This window comes from Mustela nigripes, chromosome 9 (assembly GCF_022355385.1).
Source record: "Mustela nigripes isolate SB6536 chromosome 9, MUSNIG.SB6536, whole genome shotgun sequence".
NCBI lineage: Eukaryota > Metazoa > Chordata > Mammalia > Carnivora > Mustelidae > Mustela > Mustela nigripes.
The window spans coordinates 935,720-955,308 of NC_081565.1; the positions used below are offsets into that span (position 1 = coordinate 935,720).

General features: G+C 62.1%; 3 protein-coding genes across 5 annotated transcripts in view; 1 reads left to right on the plus strand and 2 right to left on the minus strand.

The window, feature by feature from the left end:
* RABL6 (RAB, member RAS oncogene family like 6) overlaps positions 1-12,811 on the minus strand; it is a 20,601-nt gene extending 7,790 nt beyond the window's left edge. The window contains exons 1-5 of one of the 2 annotated variants that reach the window (XM_059410287.1): positions 12,452-12,811; positions 6,932-7,066; positions 5,278-5,325; positions 3,040-3,092; positions 2,038-2,129 (exon numbers count right to left, since the gene is read on the minus strand). In XM_059410287.1, the coding sequence (XP_059266270.1) occupies positions 2,038-2,129; positions 3,040-3,092; positions 5,278-5,325; positions 6,932-7,066; positions 12,452-12,581 (458 nt within the window). In that variant the 5' untranslated portion in view covers positions 12,582-12,811. Of the gene's footprint in view, positions 1-2,037; positions 2,130-3,035; positions 3,093-5,277; positions 5,326-6,931; positions 7,067-12,451 lie in introns of those variants that run through there. The other variant, XM_059410288.1, reaches the window with a different exon arrangement.
* The window catches only part of LCN15 (lipocalin 15), a 28,125-nt gene continuing 20,312 nt past the window's right edge, over positions 11,777-19,589 (plus strand). Inside the window, exon 1 of one of the 2 annotated variants that reach the window (XM_059410293.1) lies at positions 11,777-12,237. The gene's annotated coding sequence lies outside the window, so the exon portion shown is untranslated. The remainder of the gene's footprint in view (positions 12,238-19,589) is intronic. The other variant, XM_059410292.1, reaches the window with a different exon arrangement.
* The window catches only part of CCDC183 (coiled-coil domain containing 183), a 14,127-nt gene continuing 7,503 nt past the window's right edge, over positions 12,966-19,589 (minus strand). Inside the window, exons 6-13 of the mRNA XM_059410295.1 lie at positions 18,183-18,305; positions 16,638-16,763; positions 16,398-16,452; positions 15,774-15,874; positions 15,024-15,184; positions 14,614-14,782; positions 14,236-14,524; positions 12,966-13,358 (exon numbers count right to left, since the gene is read on the minus strand). Coding sequence (XP_059266278.1) covers positions 13,240-13,358; positions 14,236-14,524; positions 14,614-14,782; positions 15,024-15,184; positions 15,774-15,874; positions 16,398-16,452; positions 16,638-16,763; positions 18,183-18,305 — 1,143 coding nt within the window. The 3' untranslated portion in view covers positions 12,966-13,239. The remainder of the gene's footprint in view (positions 13,359-14,235; positions 14,525-14,613; positions 14,783-15,023; positions 15,185-15,773; positions 15,875-16,397; positions 16,453-16,637; positions 16,764-18,182; positions 18,306-19,589) is intronic.

Below are 19,589 nucleotides of genomic sequence, written 5' to 3' on the forward strand. Positions count from 1 at the left end.
ATTTTTTTTTAATTTTTTTTTTTTAACAGGCCTTGCTTCTGCAGTTTTCTCCCAGTTCCCTTCCTGCGGGGGTCCCTGAGGCAAGCGGTCTTTGCATCCTCCCTGTGGAACACAGCTGCAGCCCGCGGGGCTCTCCGAGGGGCGCTTTTGCTGAGTCACAGCCTTGCTCTCCAGGCCCGGGCTCCCAGATGGTGTGCGAGGGAGGGAGTGCCGTGCCTCCGCCCCGGAGGCTGCAGCAGGAACCGCGGACTCGCACACCCAGGCAGCAAGCTGGACTGTTTCTGGCTCACACGCCCCCCCTGGGAGTGTTAACAAGGGGCCAGGGGTGTCAGCCCTCCGGCCCTGTCTCTCTACTATTTCTTCTGCCCCACAGGGCCCAGCAGCTCAGGCCTTGTTTTGGCCCGCACTGTCCCCTGTGAATGCCAGCTGAGCCATGAGGGGGGCCAGTTGGGGGGGGGGGTCACTGGAGCTGTTCTCCTCAGCCACAGCATAGACCGAGGACGCCACCTGCATGGAGTGTGCTGCTGGCCACAGTCCCTGGCCTCCAAGCTCCCCTGGCCCAGCATCTGAGCGCGGGGACCCCGGTCCGCCCTCGCTTCTCCGGACCGGTGCCTGCTGCTTCTCCCTGCAGCCCCCGTGTGTCTCCCAGCGGGCACCCCTGTGCCGGCCTCCTGCCTGTCGGCAAAGGTTGCAGGGCTTCCATGATGCCGAGGGCCTGCCCGAAACTGCAAGGCCACTAGCAGTGTCTCTAGCAGACTGCATGCAGGAAAAGCCACCTCCAGTCCCCTGGTGGAAGGGACACTGGTGTACCCAGGAGAGACGCCTGGCTGCCTCTCGCACAAGCACGGTCCCTCTCGCCACCGGGACTGCCCCACCCCGCCCTGCACATTTCCGACGCACCGCCTGCCGCCACCCCGGGGCCTCTCCTGCACAAGCTACCGGGCGCCCCACAACGGGAGGCACCCAGGCATGCGTCCCTTCGCACCAGGGTGGCTGGTGGGAGGCCCTGTCGGGTCCCCGTGCATGAGCAGATTCCATACAGCCAGCAGTAAGACCCCAGAGCTCTGAAGACTGAGGTGGGAACACGGAGCATCCCGGGGAAAACCTGGCTGGATCCCACCAGCGACGTAGCGCGTCTGATGGCAGCACCGCGTGTGCAATGGGGAACGTGGACTACACACGCAAGAATCATAAACATTTAAAATCAGTGACAATGGGATGAAGGCCCCATAGGCCGTTTCCACAAAGGCTGCTGTCCGTTCCTCCTCCGGCATTCTGTAAGACACCTGCTCCGGCGGCGCCCCCAGAGTGTCCACAGGGAGGCCCGACTGTTCCTGGACAGGCCTGCAGGAAAGCTGGCCCTGGGCGGCCGTTGGGCCGGGGCTCCTGGTGCTCTCTGCCCACAGTGCCCCCTCCCCACCCTGTAGGAGCGGCTCCCCTGCCTTGCTTCTGGGAGGCGGGAGCGCTGGCGCCAGGCAGGCCTGGGGAATCGAGCGTCCCCATCTGCCCTAGGAGAAGGCACTTCACGTGTGTCATGCTGCGCATGTGACTCCACGAGGAGGGCCCCGGGGGAGCTGGCACTGGGCCACCCCCTCATTCGCCCTTGCAGCTTGCTCTGTAGTCTTTTGCTGGGATCTTAGCTCTGCGTCGCCTCAGTAAAAAAATGTCAGGGATGTCTTAGGGAACCCCAAACAAACGGCCACTTGATTTTGCCAAATGTTGCATGGTACTTTCAGGAACGGCTCTGGGGCCGTGGAAGGTGCGCACCCCGCACCCCACCCCCCGCCCCTGTGCTGTCCCAGCCCAGCCCGCCCTCCACACGCTCCCCGTCTGTGCTCATGGACATGCCCGGAGACGGCCAGGCACGGCTTCCATGCGGCCGAGCTGCTGGTGTGCACGATGTCCACGGATAGCCTGGAATTATCCGGCACGGGCACTGATGCTGGGGTCACTCCAACCTGCTGGACAGCGGGGGTGGCCCTCTAGGTGGCACGTCACTATGGGCCTCCAGGGCTATTTCCAGCCACGCCCCCTTACCACTGCTTGGTGATGTCGAACATCATGACCACGCCGTGACAGTTCTTGTACACATCCAGGAACTCGGCGTCCAGGGCCATCTCAGACTCTGCCTAGGGGCGGGACACGACCGGCATGAGATGGTGCTCGGGGCAGGCTGCCACAGCTCTGAGCCCTACCCCCTGGGAAGGCTGAAAAGCACAGTCCGAAAGGTGATGGCTATTTTCATTTTGGCAAAAATTACGTAAAGGAGATCATGGAGAGTCGGGGTCAGAAACCTGAGCCTAGCAGGGTCTGCAGCAGTCAAGAGCCCAGGCTCGAGGCCGCAGCAACTCCGCCCCTGACCTGGGGCTTTCTCCAGCAGCCTACAGCAGCCTCCTTGTGAGCCTCAGGAGCCTTCTAGCACTCAGAGGGACAAGAGCGCTGGAGCAGCCACCACCACACTGCAACAAGCCCATCCAGACCGGGGGAAGACGCGGGCAGAGAACCTTCCAGAGCACACAGACAGGTGTGGCTGCAGTGTGGTGGCAGCAGCACGGTGTCCCAGAAAGGGCCAGACAGACCTGGGTCAGGCAGTCACCCAACTTTCCTGCCCTAAAGGGGAGCAAGGAGGCTGCCCACCACCCCGAGACGGTCTACGGGCAGGAGGACCCAGAGAGCAGGGTCCTCGGAAGACAATGGGAAAGCTCCCCTGGAATGGAAGGGGTGCCCATCTGCCTCAGACTTGTGTTGGCCTGGTGGCTGCCGGCAGGGCTCATTCAGGCCACACTCAAGCCCGTGTGCCTGGGGCTGCAGAACTGGGCCCGTGCACCTAAATCCCTCTCAGGTGAAACTCATTACGGGGCCTGGCAGGTGTCCCCGCTAACAGCTCAGGCAAGCCCAGCCACCCCAAAATACACCTGTGGGCAACACAGGGCACCCCAGGAGCAGTGGGGCCAGCTGGTCCAACTAGAGTCCCGGGGCAGTCCCAACCCTCTCCTGGAACGGGGGGCCCCACGGGGGCAGGGGACACAGCTTACCCACCTCCTGGGGGTCGTTCTCCACCTTCAAGCCATCCCCTCGCCTCCTGGACTTCCCTTGTTAGAAGACAGACGACAGTTACGGGGGAACCGCAGCCCCAGGGGGAACAGTTCACTGTCCCGCTCCCGGCTCCAGCAGGCACCACACCTGTCTAACGGGGTGACCCGGCCACATAACTGGTGCTGGAGCAACACTGCTGGTGGAGGAAGGGGCCACAGCCCCACCGAGACCCCCGGAGAGAGGCCCTGACGGGTTCCAACAGCTTGGCCTAAGCCGGAAGGTGCCCAGCAGGGCTCAGCGGGGTGCTCAGCGAGCCAGCCCTGATTCAAACGTGGGCACTTCCTTCCCTCGCTGGCACAGGCTAGCCCAGCCCAGTCTCCCAGGTGCTGCCTGTGGGGCCACAGGGGCTCCCTGGGCTGGGCTGAGGCCCGGGGCAGCTCTAGCAACTCCGGAGGATAAAGGGCTCCCAACCCGTGCTCCCTGCCCCTGGGCTCCGAGGTATTTCCAAGCAGGGAGGAAGGACAGTCTGTCACCCTGGGGATCCCAGGGCCCCTCAGTCTGAGGAACGGCCTGGGCAGAGTAAGAAAGCCCTCCCTTCCCCCCAATAACTGCGTTTGTTTCTGACCCTCTCAGCCCTCTGGGGCTGTCCCAGGTCAGCAGCCCCCAGGACGACGCCTGCTCTGGGGCCACAGGGCCTCCAGGGCCACCCACCGTCTCGGGGCTACCACTGCCCGGGCGACGCGAGGCTACTCCCCAGGGCTCTCTCTTTTTGGGGTGCAGGTTCTCAAGACTCTCCGGGCCTCGCCCCGTGCCCCCTTGCCTGCTGCTCACCAGGACCTCAGCCTCCGCTGCCACCAACTCTCAAAGACGCCCTCTGCTGCTGTGTGTGGCGCTCAGACCCTGTCCAGCAGGCGAGCGGCCGGAGCGGGGAGGAGTGGGCTTCTCTGTCTCACCGGAGGGGACCAGGTGGTCACTGCGTGCTCACACACAAGCCTGGGACATTCCACTGCGGTGCCGCCCTGCCCCGGCCCTCTCTGCGCCCCCGTGGGACACTGTGCGCTGCCAGGCCAAGCGATCCCAGCCCCTGCCGTCCCCACACGTGGCATGCGTCCCCACACATGGGGCGGGCGCACCCACGACCCGTGGGGCGAGCGGCATCTCCGGTGTAGTGCAGGACACTTCCCAGCAGTGACGACGGCACACGCTCATCGAAAGGGGCCCTGTCCCCCAGGTATGGACTCCACCCTGGAAACCTGTATCCCACCCCAACTGATGGAGCGGAGGCCGGGAAGGGGGCGGGCAGTGCTCCAGGAGGGGGGCCCCCTGGGCACGGAGGCTTCCCCTCAAACCACAGCAGTAACCAGGCCGCAGAGTGCTGCGGGCCCAGGTCTGGAGCATGAGGCCCCCATAGGCCCCCACGGGCTGAAGGCGTCCCGGCGGCAGCAGCTCCACCCGTCCTGGGAACCTAAACCCGCCTCCCGAGAACCCGGGGAGGTCAGGGGGTGGGCACATTCTGCCCCAGCAACCACCGTCCTTCTCACTGGAGGACACGCAGTGACAGCAAGCCTCCCACGTCAGAGGTCGGAGGTCAGAGCACGCTCAGCAGCACAGGGGGCCGCACAGCGCACCTGGGGGGGAACATGGGCTCAAGGCCCGAGAGTGAAGGGGGTAGGAAGGGCCGAAGGAGGCCGCGTGCCCCTCACCACCAGGCGCACACGGGCCGGGCCCAGAGGCCCAGGGCTTCCCTGTGGGAGCGGAGACTCCGAAGCCTGAGCGCAGGAGTCCGAGGGGCACGCGGCCCCCGGGGGTGGGGGTGGCTTCGGAAGCCAACAAGCTGGTCCTCGGCTCTGGGCGGTGGGGGGCAGGGGGGCAGCCCCCAGCTGTGCCCGGTCCGCGCCCCTCTGCCGTGTGCTGCCTCCAAGGGTGGAACGCGTTTCTGAACGGCAGAGGCTGCGGTCCCGACGGCTCGCTGAGCGTCCGGCCCCCGCCAGCCCGGACACAGGAGGGCGCGGCTCCAGGCCCAGGGCTCTGACAGCCCCGCTGCTCTGGCGAGCGGCCCTTCTGGTCGCACAACTCGGCGTCCACAGCCAGTGTGATGGGAACGCAGAGACCTGCGTGCTGGAGACGCCAGGACACGCGCCAACAAAGTGGCCACACTCGGGGGGTGGCGGCGAGGAAGGCTTCTGCTCACAGATGAATAAAGCATCGGGGAAAAGGACTCATGATGCGCACAGGATTTACCTTTGTCAACTACGTCCCAGACTTCAACCTTCACGATATCGTCAGTGGCTAAAATAGGGAGAGACATGAAGATTAGTGTCCAACGTGACCTTTGGCCTTCTGGTCCCACCTGGGCTCTTAGGGGCCGCCCAGGTGTTGCTGTGTGGTCCCACTCTTCCAGCGTGGGTCCCCCGCCAGGAGACCTCAGGCTCCTCCCTCAGCACCTTGGCCAAGGACACCCGCTGCCGCGTGCGGCCTTCGCAGCCGCGGCCTCCCTCCCCGGAAGGCAACGAGGTGCCGCCCTATGTTAGGCTTCTCCTCAGGCTGCACTGGACAGCCCTGGCCTGTCTGCGGCTGGCAGTCTCCCCGTGTCCAGTAGGTGTTTCTGGGGCTCACCCCCAGCCGGGTGCAACAGCTGAGGCCACCTCTGCAGGGGCGCCTGGGGAGCAGGCTCCGGGTGCGGGGACAGGCCTCCATGGGCCTGATTCGTGTCCAGTGCCCAGCCTCAACTCTGTCCGCAGGAGGTCAGCCCTCTGCGGCCGGCTGCCGGCACTGAGCTTCCACCGAAGCCTGGGGGGCGGGCGCTTTCGCAGGCCGTCAGGACGGCTCACCGCCGGCTTTCCCAGAAGCCGGCTCTTCTCGCGCTCTGCTCACTCTGCACGGGAGGAGACTCTTAGACCCTCCTGGGCGGTTCTCTAACTGGGACAGGTGCCGGGACCCAGGGAGCAGACCCTGTGAACAGCCCACCTGGGCCCAGGGCATGTGCCACAGCTCCTGGCGGCAGGTCCAAGTACAAGGACAGTGGGCTCACCCCTCCATCCCCATGGTTCTGAGGGGCAGGTGGAGGCCCACCATGCACCTGTCCCCAAGCTGAGGGCACAAAAGCACGCTGCCACTATCCCAACTGGGAAGGGTGCCAGGGGAGCTGCCCTAAGGCTCCGCCAGCCCCCCGCTGGTGAGCTGGGGTGGTGCTGGCCCGTGCAGCTGTCCTGGGATGGGGCTGGGCCATCACTCACTGGGAGTCACAACTTCTACAGGCCCGTGTGTCCTGTTACAACTACATCTTTTTGTCAGTAAAAAGGATGTTTGAAATGGCTCAAAGGACTTTTACTTTCATGGTTTCTGAACATGCAAAGCAACTGTCCGCTGCCCGTGGGGCTGCAGGACACGGCTCGTTTTGGCCATCAGGCAATCGTGTAGAGGGAAAGCCTGCGGCTCGAAGGGGCTGAGGGGTCCCTCCTGCTGGTGGAGCACGTGTGGGCCAGGGCCGGTGGCAGCAGGAAGCACCAGCCTATGACTCCCCCAGATGTCTCCCGTGTTAAACCTGAACTCTGTGCCCTTCGGTGGTCTCTAGAATTGAGAGGGGGCCTTTGCCACGGCTCCGGCCGTGGAGGACCCTCCCTCGCCACCTTGTCTGCCCCTGGGGTGGTGGTGGTTTGAGGGCAACCTAGGAGAAGCTCTAGCGAGTGCCCCCATCGTAGTGCCTCTGAGTTTAAGGAGGCTCCCTCACATCCACAGGGTGTCCCAGGTGACACCGCAGCTGGGGATACTGGGGCAGGGTCTCCAAGGAGCCAGACCGCGGGAGGATCCATGAGAACCACCCCCCCCCCCCCCCCACGTGAGGGGCACCGTGCCTGCCCCCCAACCCCGCCTCTCGCCCGCCCCCGGCCCTCACTTTTGTAGCTCCAGTGGATGCTGGTGACCTGGATCTCCTGCGTGGGGATGTACTCCTCCACAAAGTTCTTGCCCTGAAGCCGGTGCCACAGCGCGGTCTTGCCCGTGTTCCTGTCCCCGCGGATCACGATCTTCACTGAGAACAGGACAGAGTAGGGAAGCAAATCAGACCCGCAGAGAACTCGAACTCCGGCAAGGGAGCTGCACGCCACACACGCTCGCTTACGCCACACACGCTCGCTTTTGCACAGAACGTGGCCTGCGAGCAGGGAAGTGCAGGGCACTAGGGCTGAGCGGCTGGGAGACACCCAAGGGGTCGCGGCCCCCAGCCCGGGCCTCGGCTCTCCCTCTCTGCTCTGCAGAGGGGGGCCCCGAAGCATCTCCCCCAGGCTGTGGGGTGACGGAGCCACAGCCCACTCAGACTTTGCACCTGCAGGAAAGTCGTCTCCCCTGGAGCCGGATGTCCTGTGAACTCCTGACTCCCGGGGCCAGGGTCAGGCTGCTGGAGGGGCTGGGGGCGGCCGACCTTCTCCTTGGGTGGCTCCCTAGATTTCCGTAGCTCGCTTCTAACCTACTTTCGCACAGCCCTGGTATTTTTAGCACAGTTCCGCAGAGCGCCACTATTTTCAAGGCCACACAGGCGGGGTTAGGACACAAAGGAGAATCCGGTTTTACTTGCTGCACACATTTATGCGGTGGCCTGGGAGCTGGGTGCACACACCCGGTGGTGACCACGCCTGAGTGCGTGGACGCCGGGCAGGTGGGGGCCCAGTCCCGCAGCACCGTGCAGGGGTGCGGTCCTCCTGCCAGCTCCGAGATGGCATGGCATTTAGTAGAAGAGTGCCATGGTCCGGTTTGTTCTAGAAAGACGAAGAGCAGTCAGGAATGCCATGGAGAGCCGGTGGGCGGGGCCAGGGGTGAGGATGGGAGCAACGCTGATGACCATGGTGATGGGGTGGGCCCCCGGGGAAGGTTCTGGCTTGAGAAGACGTGCAGATGGGCAGCCCGAGGGACGGGCTGCCAGGTTCCTGGATCGCCTGGCGCAGCCCTGTGGACGGGGGATGGCGCTTCATGCCCTGGGGCTGGGCGAGGACACTGTGGAGCTGCCCTGAAGCCCTGTCTCGCCCCCAGGCCATCTGGCTTTTCCCTCCTCGCACCCCCGAGTGCCCCAAAGCCCCTCTGTTCCTGAAGACTCAGTACTCTCCCCGTGAGACCGGCGGCGCCAACCACCTCAGTGCAGCCCGGCTCCCTGAGTCCCAGCTTCCGTGTTCGGGGCACGCACTCGGGCCGCGGCCAGTCAGACCTCGGGGCTGCCCCTCTTCCGTCATGTCCGCACACAGAACACACCCGGCCTCTGCCCTCAAGGTCTGGGCAATCGAGACTCGATTCCAGCCAGAAGCCAGACACCTAGGAGAACCTGGGAGACAGGTCAGGACGTGACATGTCTGTGCTGTGAGCGCAGCTGTGGGGAGGTCCTGGGTCCCTGGCGGGAGCCTGAACCCCCTGCGGCAAGCATGCCAGTCTCGGGGAGTCCCCTGACGCCGGGGCCTCTGCCCTCGTTCAGTGAGGATGAGGGGGACAGACCACGTGCAGCTGACCCCCGGGGGGGGTGGGGGCGGCAGGCTCCTGCCCCCAAGACAACCCTGGCCAGGCTGAGGGCAGGACAAGCACCAGCCCCCAGACCTTGCTGGGAGCGGCTGGAGCCGCACCTCGTGCTCTCCGCGCTCCGCCTGCTACAGCACTGTGTTCTCATTTCACGGCCACAGTTTCTTACCTTTTCTTCGCTTTCCGGAGCAGTTTCCTTTTCAAATCTGCCTGGCCCTTTTGTACCAATTCCTGCTTTTATTTTCAGCCCTCTTTGATCTCTGGGACATATCATGCATACTGACTCCTTCCACCGAAGCAGCGTCCACACGACGTGAGCCTCCGGCGGACACACGCTCATCTGTTTATACACACCCTCGGAGGTCCCGGCCCTAAGGGCGGCCACCATCTGCCACCGCTCGAAGCTGTCACAGTGTTTCGGATGGTGTACTGACTTGACGTTCTGTGAAACCTCAAGTCCTCAGAGGCCAAGGTCTGATGTTTGCTGGGTGTTTCCTGATCTTCTACTGGCAGCTCGTTGTTTCTTGGAACTTTATCTCCGGGGCCCCTTTAAGGTCTGGGTTGAAGCCACATTCATCACAAGGGCTCTGGCTGTCGTCTGCAACACTAAGAACCTGGCTCTGTCAGTGGAGCAGGTGACTCTTGATTTCAGAGTCGTGGGTTCGAGCCCCTTGTTAGGTGTGGAGATTACTTAAAAATAAAACCTTAGGGGCGCCTGGTGGTTCAGTTGTTAAGCGTCTGCCTTCGGCTCAGGTCTTGATCCCAGGGTCCTGGGATGGAGCCCCGTGTCGGGCTCCCTGCTTGGCGGGAAGCCTGCTTCTCCCTCTCCCAATCTCCCTGCTTGTGTTCCCTCTCTTGCTGTGTCTCTGCCAAATTAAGAAAGAAAATCTTTAAAAAATAAATAAATAAAAATAAAATCCTAACCTCTTCTCATTTTCTGTAAATCATGAATGGGAGTTGAATTTTATCAGGTCTGTTTCTTGGACCCATTGAGGCTATAATGCTGCGTCTCCTTTAATCCACAGTAAAGCACAAACTATCATCTCTCCTAACCCTGGCATTCTTGGGGAGTCTGACTTGGTCTCAGTGCAATGGTTTGTTATTAATATTCTGATGCTTTTCCTGTGCTCATTTCCTGACCTCTCACTAGGTTATTAGGTCTGTGCGCACGGGCAGGACTGGATGGCTACCCTGCTTCTTGCGTTTTCCTCCTCTGTCCGGCACCGGAGTTTACCATGTGCAGGAAGCAAGCCGAGCACCCTTGCTTCCACGCTGTCTCAGCTAGGGTGATGCCGGGCTCTCTGAACACTGTTTGTTTGTCCCTTCATGGCAGGGGCAGTGCAGAGGGAGGATGAGAGAGAGAATCTCAAGCAGCCTCCCCACTGAGCACAGGGCCCCGCATGCGGCTCGATCTCACGACCTGAACCAAGATCACAAGTCAGACGCTCAACCAACTGAGCAACCCAGGCGTCCTGATGTTCCGAAAATGCCTGATGATGTGTCTAGCTATGCATGTTTTTAAAAACTCTGGACATGGACTTCTTGGGAGCTTCACGTATTTCATGAATTCTGGAAAATCCCCAGTCTTCATTCCCTCCAATACCGCTTCTTCCCCATTCGTGCTATTCTGTCTGAAAGCCCCGCTGGGTGTGCTGGAATCTGCTTCATTTCTGGGCTTGCACATCTCTCTTCCAGCACCAACTCTCTCCTTAGACTGGTTATGACGCTGCCGCACCTGTTTGCTGACTTTGATTTTCACGACCGTAGTTTTCATGCCTAGAGGTTCTCTTTGGTTCTTTTTCAAACATGACTTGTCTGTTCACAGAATCTTGATAATCTTAAAGCTATTTCCTTCCTACCCTGGAAAAGTGCTCTTATCCTGATATCAACCTTTCAAAAGGTTTCTTAGTGAAGGAGTGCTTAAGTCTATTTTTAAATTCTAGTGCTGAGAGCCACCTGGCCAGGACTCTGCTGTCCCAGTGTCTGGAGGCTTTCTCTGTGAGTGAGGAAAGCTGGCCTGAGCAAGGGCACTCCTGACCAGCTCCATTAGGGATGGTACTTCCTCACTTGGGAAGTTGCCCCAGTTAAGGCTTCTTCACCAAACAGGGTGAAGAAATTGTGTCCAGTGGTGGTAGAAAGGATAGACCCGGTTAGGCAACACTCTTCCACTTTGAATGCAAGTAACTTTCAAACTGTAACTATGGTCCAGGGCTCCACTCAGATTTTGATTCTAAATTTGATGTGTATGCTGGGCTCCCGCATGTGACCTGAGCACTTCTGTGTCAGAGCCATTTAAAAGGAGACGACTTGTCTGCCCCAAGAGAACAAGGGATCTACACTTGGACGTCAGCAGCTCTTTCCTACAAAAATCCTGCATCTGTAGTCCTCAGATTGCTGGTTCGTTTCTCCTAAGCAAGCTATTTTGGAAAATAAACAAAGTCTATCAGAAAGTTTCAAAGCTGCGTATCGTCCAACTACAGAGACAACCTCCCTCTAATGTAACTTCTCTCCATCTCACCCCCTTTCCGGGAGTCCTAGGGAATCACAGCCTGTCCTCCCAGCTCCCGGAGACTGGGCTTACTTCTCCGGGATAAGTCTACCGCGCACCCCCACCCGTCTTTGACCACCCAAGGCTAGGCGATGTGCCTCTCCGAGTGCTTTCCAGAAGGTGAAAAATTCAGTTTCCAGCTCTGATTCCACAAGACTAGGACCAAGTTGAAAACAATACCGTTAAGTAATAAAAGTGAATGAGGGACTCCAAATGTAGATCCTCCGGGTTTGGACACGTGAGTATTCTGACTTGCCATTCTCTTCTCTGAATGTGAAGAAACACATGCAAAACGGTGGGGCACATACGCCGACAACGACCTCTCTTCTAAACCCACACAGAGACCCTCCTAATTGGTTTCTTCCTGTTGTGCATTACTGACTAAATAGGCCACCGCAGGGACCAAAAGCTCCCCTTAAAGTAGCAAAGGGAGGGGCAGGGAGGCGTCCAAAATCTTGCAGCAACGCCGAGAACAACATAAAAAGCGTTTAAATAACGCTAGGAAAGGACAGCGAGAGGTCAAGAGAACGGTGCGTCCGGGAGCTGCCCAGTCTGCATAATTGATCACAGGCCTGGAAACGTCCTGGGCTCTGGGGGCAGCTGAAAATAACTGCTCCCTCCGTCAGGGAAGAAAAGTCTCCTACAGTAGAGAGTCCTGCCTTCTGGAGCCTTTTCCAAATATATCCCCCCCAAATGCTCCGAAGACGGGGGAGGGGGTGGGGCAGGCATATGTGGCGCAGACGACATTCCCTGCAGACCGAACAGGAAGCCTACGAGGAAAAACCCCAAGGCTCACACCGCCCGGGCCGCTGGATCTCGGGGCTCCTGGGCAGGCTGTCACGTGGTTCTCCGACGCGGAGCCCCCCACCCCCTCAAGCGTCACCGACCACAGAGCTCTCCCCACGTTATGTAAGAACCGCCGTTAGGCGAGGTTATCCGGGCCCATCAGGGCCGCGCCGAGCGCACCGGGAACCGCCTGGACGCACTGCACCGTGCGAACGGAGCGCACGGATTGCTCCCCGCGCTCCGCTCCTCGGGAGGGACCCCGCGGTCTGAGGCGCCCGCCCTCCACCCCTGGGGTCCTCCCGGACCTCGTCTCCGGCCCGGCGTCAACTCCCGACCCCAAGTGAAGGCCCCTAGAGTACCCGCCACAGGTAAGGGCGCAGCAGAGCCGCAGCACAGACGAGCAGGACCTGCCACAGCCCCCGCAGACCGCGAGGCCCCGGGGGCGCGACCTGGGCTCCGCCAAGTCCCAGTCGCCGAGGCCGGGCCTGCGGACCCCGCGGGCAGCGCCGTCCTCCGCCCGGGCCCTCGGAGCCCACTTCCCACGTCCCCGGGCGGGAGGCCCGCGCGCCGGCCCGCACTCACTGTTGTACTGCACGCCTTTGGCGAAGCGCCTCTGCAGCGCCTGGTTCATGGACTGCAGCCCGGCGGGGATGTTCTTGTCGCGGCCCGGGGCCTGCTCCGACCCCACCAGCTTCTTGAGCGCGGAAAACATCTTCCCGCTCCCCCGTTCGAGCCCGGCGCGGCCCGCGAGCTCAGCGGCGGCGGCGGCGGCGGCGGCCTGGCGCGGATCGCACCATGTCCTGGGTCCCGGCGGCCGGGCGCCTGCCTCGAGGGCGGCTCAGGGGCTCAGCCGCGGCGGTTCCGCTCCGGCCCCAGCGACCCCCGGCGCGGCCACCCTCCGCCTGTCAGAACCGCCATCTTGGCCCTGGCTCGACGAGGCGCGCGGCTACGGGGCGCCGCGAGGGCCAAGAGGGCGCGCGCATGCGCAGCGACACGCGAGTGAGGCGCTCTTGGCGCCGAGGAGCGCGGCGAGGGCCCCGGCCGGGCGGCGGCGTTGGGCGCGCGCATGCGCGAGAGGGCGCGGGCGGCGGCGGCGGCGGCGGCGGCGGGCGGCCACGTCGGCCGGCCGGTCCTCGGAGCTGTCCCCCTGCTTTCGGGGTGGGCCTCACGCCCGTCCGCGTCCTCGCGGGGCCCACCCCGACTCACCCCTCAGCCGGACCCACCCCCAATGCCCCACTTTTCCGCCCGCTTCCCAGCGCGACCCCCACGTCCGCGGCCGCCGGGTTCGCGCCCACACTGTCCCCGGTGTCCCCAGCCGTCCTGGAAAAATGTTTATTTGAGTCCGAAGAGCCGGCGGGGTGGGGCGGGGGCTACTTCCTCCTCTTCTTGGCCGCCCTGAGCCGGCCCTCCAGCAGCCGCTGGGCCTGCCGCTTGATCTCGGCGCGCGAGGGCACGTAGCTGTGGTCCACGTCCGCGAACTGGAAGGTTTCTGGAACGGAGCGCGAGGAGGAGGGCGCCCGCCTGCCTCCCGGGGCCACGTTCTGGCCACTTTCTCTTAATTCCGCTCTGCCTGGTGCGCTGGCATTAGGGGCCTTACGGGCTTGGGGACAGAGGCTGCCACTCGGAGGGCCCATTCTTGCCGAGGCCGAAGGCCGGCCGCTTGCAAACAGACCGATTCAGAGCCCACTCCCCCGGCCCGGCCCCCTTTTCTTTTTTTTAAGTCTTTATCTGACACAGAGAGCGATCAGAAGCAGGTGGATGGGCAGGCAGGGGCAGGGTGAAGCAGGCTCCCCGCCCCGCAGAGAGCCAGGACCCCGAGACCCTGACCTGCGCCGAAGGCAGAGGCTTAACCCACTGAGCACCCCCCAGGCGCCCCTCCCAACCCCCTTCCTCATCAAACTCGCACACCAAGCCAATATTCTCCCGCTAAATCAACACAGGGTCGGGCACCAGGCAACTGGGGACAGCCCCTGCACGCAAGGCCGCCAGCACCCTCCGACAGGCCGCCAGCATCACTCACTCAGCCCCTGGGAAGCTGTCTGCCCTGGCCATCACCCGCTCTTTCCTGCAGAAACTCCAAGAAAGGCTCTGGCCTAGGCCGTTCCCTCACTCCTCCCTGGACTCCCCGAAGGCAGTGATGCTCCCACATGTCAGGAGATGCTACAAATTCTCCTTTCAATGGCATCAGCCTCTCTGTGTCCTCACTAAGTCACTTACCTAAATTCTAATCCCGTGGGTGCGGGGGATACACCCTCCCAGTCCTTGTGGCACTGCACCCTGTGCCTCCAGGCTATCCCGGTCAGAGGGAGCCATCTGCCACTGGTTCCTCCCTTCCTCCCCGTGGCTGGGTAGCCCCGAGGCTGTACCTATCATATCGTCCTCCAGGTCCTCAAAGCTGACCCTGGTGTTGTGCTTCTCCTTCAGGGTCGAGGTCTCTAGGGTATCCCTCACCTTTGTGTCTACCTGCAGGGCACAGGCAACTGTCAGCTCCAGGGGAACGGGGGGGCCGGTGGGCGCGCCCAGCCTCCAGCTGCTTCCAGCTACCTCCTCGGTGATGGACAGCGTCTGCACTCTGTCGGCCAGGTGCAGCAGCTTTGCTTCGCAGTACGCCAGCTTGCCGAACATGTCGAGGCTGTCGGAGAGCGCCACTTCTTTCTGTGGGCCGGGAGGAGGGTCCCATCTCTCCTCTGGCTTCTCCCAGGGCCTCTGCAGACAGCTCCCCCCCACACCCCCACAGCTGGCACCTGGGCTGTGGGCAGGGCAATGCCAATCAGCCGGATGAAGAGGTTGTCGATGCCTGTCTGGATGGTCAGCAGCAGTTTCTGGCTCTTGGTCGTGCTGGCGTAGGCTAGCCGCAGTCTGTCTTCCTCTTCTCTCAGCATGTCCTTCATTTTCTTCTCCACGGACTTGAAGCTGTTGAGGAGGATGGTGGCACAGATTCCGGGCCAAGGCGCCCCGAGCCGGGTGATGTGCTAAATTCAGGGACTCCGGAGTTCGGATGTGGGCGTGCGGCGCCCCTCAGCTGGGGTCCCCCAGTCCACCTGCCAGGCCCCGCTGGCTTGTTGGCAGTGGACGCTCTTGGCTCCGAGCCGGGCCCACACACACGGGCTGTTCTCGAGGGCCCCATCCGGGGCCCCAGGGCCTGGCGGGCTACCTGGCGGAGGCGGGCGTCTCGCGGAACTTCAGGACCGCCTGCTCCACTTCCAGCTTCTTCATCAGAGCCTCCAGCTTCGCCCGCCGCCCCTCACAGTCCTCCGTCTGCAGCTCCAGGTTCTCCTCGGTGTTCCTCTGAGCCAGGAACCGGCCAGCGATGTCCTGGTGGGGCCAACGGGGCAAGCGGGTGTGGGCCCAGTGGGCACAAGCCCCCTAAGACCGGGACTGGTTTCTTCTGGGCGCCTCCCCATGGTTGGGATGACAGTGACTGTGGCCAGGCACTGGGCCCAGTGCTCTCTGCGGGTCAGCGCATGGGACCCCCACCACAAGCCGAGAGGGCCGACGGCCACAGCAGAGACGAGGAGGCCGCCTCTCAAAGACTGCTGCGCTCAGAGCCACTTGTCCGAGGGTGGACACGCTCACGTCAGGGCTGAGGACGGGAACTAAGGCTTACTGATGATAAACCCACATCAGGTTAAACGGAAGGGCCAGGCAGAGGTGGCCTCTCGTGTGGTCCTAGGGGTTTGGGAAGGGATGGAATTGTAGGTGGGGGTCTTGGCACTTGGATCCTCGAATCCCAGCAGGCTCGGAGCGGCCCTTGGCATGTGACTCGGAGACGCCAGCACGCTCTCCACTCAGCTGTGGGGGCTGCGGCTCTGCGTCCCTTCCTTCAGGAGGCTCCGCCCGGCCTTGGGCGGGGGCAGGGGCTCCTTGCCTCCCACCCTCCCTCAGGAGAGCCAGGGAGCAGTACCCAGAGGTGGGAGCACCGCACCGCCGTCTTCACTTTCTCCACCAAAGCGGTCACATCTGTCTGGTACTTGATGTCTGCCTTGGAGGTCTCTCTTTTTCTTACTGGTCAGAGCCGAGGGGAAGGTGGCCAGCATTCAGGAAGCGCGTGGGAACTCGGCTCGAGGCCATCAATCACGTCTGTGCATGCCAGAGAGCTGGGCAGTACCCATCAGACCTGCCTGCACTTTTGTCCCGCTCCCCCCCTCAGCTGGCCCTTCCAGGGTGCCCCAGGGCGACTCCATCCAGAAACAGCCTGGTATGGGGGCTTTGCGGTGCTTCTCAAAGGCAGCCCAAGGGTCCAGGGGGCCGGACTTGTCTCTTCTGGGGAATCGCTGGGGGATGGAGCCCTGGGGTACCATGGAACAGCGGAGAAGCTGGGGGCCTGGCCACCTCGGCAGCGAGCCCAAGGCTGTGGGCTGTGGCTGTTGGCACTCAGCCCCTGCAGGTAGAGCCAGGAGAGGCAGGAGTCTCTCTCTCCCTGGCCGCTGCAGGTGCACCTGGCCTTACAGAGACCTGACTGGGTGGCCTGAGCCCTTGCTGGCCTCTTGGGACCCTGGCTGGGGGCGGCAGAGAGTGGAGCGCTCACCTTTCACGGTCTCTGTACCCATCAGATTGGAGGGGAAGTCCAGGTCCCGCCGGCCCTGGTGGGAAGGGGGGGAGGAGGAGGAGGAAGAGGAGGAAGAGGAGGAGGAGGAGGAGGAGGAGGAGGAGGAGGTGGTGAGCAGCGCCCTCTGCTGGGGAGCGGCGCCCAGTGCTTCTCCTGCTGCGGGCCCTGCGGGGAGCGGCCCCCAGTGCTTCTCCTGCTGCGGGCCCTGCGGGGACTCACCCGGCGGTACTTCTCGTTGGTCTCCTTCGTGTGGATCTTGTCGATCAGCTTTTTCTGCTGATTGAGCCGGTTCTCGCGAGCCCTGCGTTCCTGGATGAAAGTCGCCTCCCCTTGCCGCATGTTCATCTGGGGACACGGGAGGTGGGGCGTGGTCACGTCTCGCCAGGACCCCCGTGGCGGAAGTCCAGCATTCAGTTTCAGTCCCCGCTCTCAGATCTGGGAATAGCACTGGAGGCTCTCGGCTGCGCCCGTCCTCCTAAGGTGCTCCTGCTGCTAGCGTTCAGCAGCCTTCCTGCCGCCCACCCTCCTCTCAGGGCTCTCTCCCGGGGCTCCCAGTTCTCTTGGTGCCTGCGCTCCCCGCTGCCTTGCCGGGCTCCACTGAGAACTCACTCAACGGGGAGTGAGTCCACGTGTCTACGAAGGAACCTGCTATTGTCCCCCAACCCCGTCTCCTCCCACGTGTCCTGTTTTGGTGGCTAAACCCATCATCCACCCGCCCCTGTCTATGCGTCCTGGATGGGGCTCTTCCACTCCCCAGCCACATCTCACTCAGCACCAGACTCTTTTGGGTGACCATGAGAGACTTCTGAGCCCGGTTGACTTTAGGAACCAAGCGCTACAACTTGCCCATCCCAGGCGACCAGCATCCGGACTGTGGTTCTTTTCGGTCTCTGCAGCCGGAGCACGCCTGGTTTTGAAGTGCAAACCTGATCCCATGGCCCCGTGTCTCCTCCCAGAGCTCCAGGTTGGGCGGGGGGCCAGGAGCTAAGCGCCCGCCACGTCCGCCTCCCTGCGCTCCCAGACTCCGTTCCTCTGCATCTTCTCTGCTCCGGCCACTTGCTCCTCCCTTGGCCTGGTGAGGCCCCAGGACTTTGTTGTCCTTCATCCTCCGGGCTTGGGAATCTCCGACCTCCAGAGCCCCACTCAAGGATCGCCTCCCTGGGGGCCCCTGAGTGGCTCAGTGGGTTAAAACCACTGCCTTCGGCTCAGATCATGATTCCAGGGTCCTGGGATCGAGCCCCGCATCGGGCTCTCTGCTCAGCGGAGAGCCTGCCTCCCCGCCTCTCTCTGCCTGTCTCTCTGCCTGCTTGTGATCTCTGTCTGTCAAATAAATAAATAAAATCTTAAAAAAAATTAAATAAAAAGAATCACCTCCCTGAGCAGGTAAGTGCACCAGGATGGCCCCACGTCACCCACTCCTCTCTCTGCAGTGCAGGCCGATGGTGTAGTGACATTTCTTCATGGATGGCTAGATGGCTTGGTGCGCTGTCCCCTCGTGAGGATGAAGCATACCTGACTGGCAGGCAGACTGGGCGGCGGGATGGTCCCTGCCTGGGCCAGATGAGCTCCCTCCTGTGTCTCCCTTCAGGCTCCCATGCCTGGTGGGACCCTCTGTGTCCAGGGCCATCATGTGTGAGCAGAGCAGGCTCATGGGGTAGCCACTGATGGCAGGCTGTGTGGGTCTGGGGTGTTCCTGCAGACCCTGGGCCGGATGGGTCTTCGAGGGAGCCCTGTGGGACCCCTAGCCCTGGGGCTTGAGCTCACCTTGACCTCATCTGTAATCATCATAGCGTCCTGGGACATGACTGTCATGTCTGACAGCTCTGAGCAGTAGTCATCCACCAGATTCTGCAGCTTGTCCAGCTCCATGGGGTACCCGGTCAGCTCCTGCATCGAACAAGGCAAGATCAGGGGTGCCCGGTGACGCCATCGGTTGAGTGCCTCACTCATGATTTTGGCTCAGGTCATACGTGAGACCAAGCCCCAAGTTAGACTCTGAGCTGGGTGCGGAGCTTGAGATTCTCTCTCCCTCCTCTGCATTCTCCCGTGCACGCTCTTTCTCTAAAATAAATAAATCTTTTAAAAAATGGGGGGGAAGAGCAGGGCCTGTGGCCAATCAGATGCTGCACTTCCAGAGTGGATGATGCCGACCCCCAACTCCTTACCCTAGACTGCGTGAGCCCTGAGGATGGCGATGGGGTGTCCCACTGTGGGAGGAGCGGCCGCACCCCAGGGAGCTGCTAGGGACTGGCTGCTGCCCGAAGTGAGGCAGGGAGGCTCAGCACACAGATGTGTGGTCAGAGACTCGGAGCTCAAGGCCAAGGCTGCCCCGGCCAGCTGGCTGTGGGAGCTCGGGAAAGCCACTTAACCTCTCTGAGTGTCCCCGTCTGTGGATAACGGCTCTTTCGGAAGGTAGCTGTCAGAATGTGTTGAGACGGTATAACGAGGTGTCGAGCACAGAGCCAGGTTCATGAATACCCAATATATCGGACTTAGTATTTTGTTACTGGTTACTACAATGTAGAATCTTTGCTAGGTTTTTTTTTTTTTTTAAACATAGATGACTATGGGAGTTATTTTTTTAAAATGCCTATGTTCTGGGGTGCCTGGGTGGCTCAGCTCGTTGGTATCCGATGCTTGCTTCAACTCAGGTGTTGATCTCAGGGTCGTGAGTTCAAGCCCTATGCCCTATGCTGGTATCCACGCTAGGCATGGAGCCTAATTAAGAAAACAATGTGTCTGTTCTGCAAAGAACATGCCCCTGGGGGGACATCCTGCTCCCAGATGAAGGAGAGCTGGACCCAGGAGTGCAGCGGAGGGCAGGGGTGTGAGGAGGGGCCCAGGAAGGACCTGCAGCTAGGTCTCTAGGCACAGGGCGCCCAGGCAGAGGGACAGGCAAGAGGGCCGCGGTGCCTGGCTCTTTGGGCCACCGGCGGGACCCAGAGGGTTGTGACTCCAGCCAGCAGGGCTGCGGTGCCCACACCACCCTCCTCCCCCACCCCACTTCCGCCGGCCACCCACCTGGCTGCCCGAGCGCCAGCCTCAGGATGAGGGAGTTGGGGAGAACTCCCTCACTGTCCCTGCCCTCCGGCCACACTGCTCCTCGCAGCACCGCGGCACCCCCGTCCGGCCCTCCTGTCCCCCCCCCCCCCCCCCCCCCCCCCCCCCCCC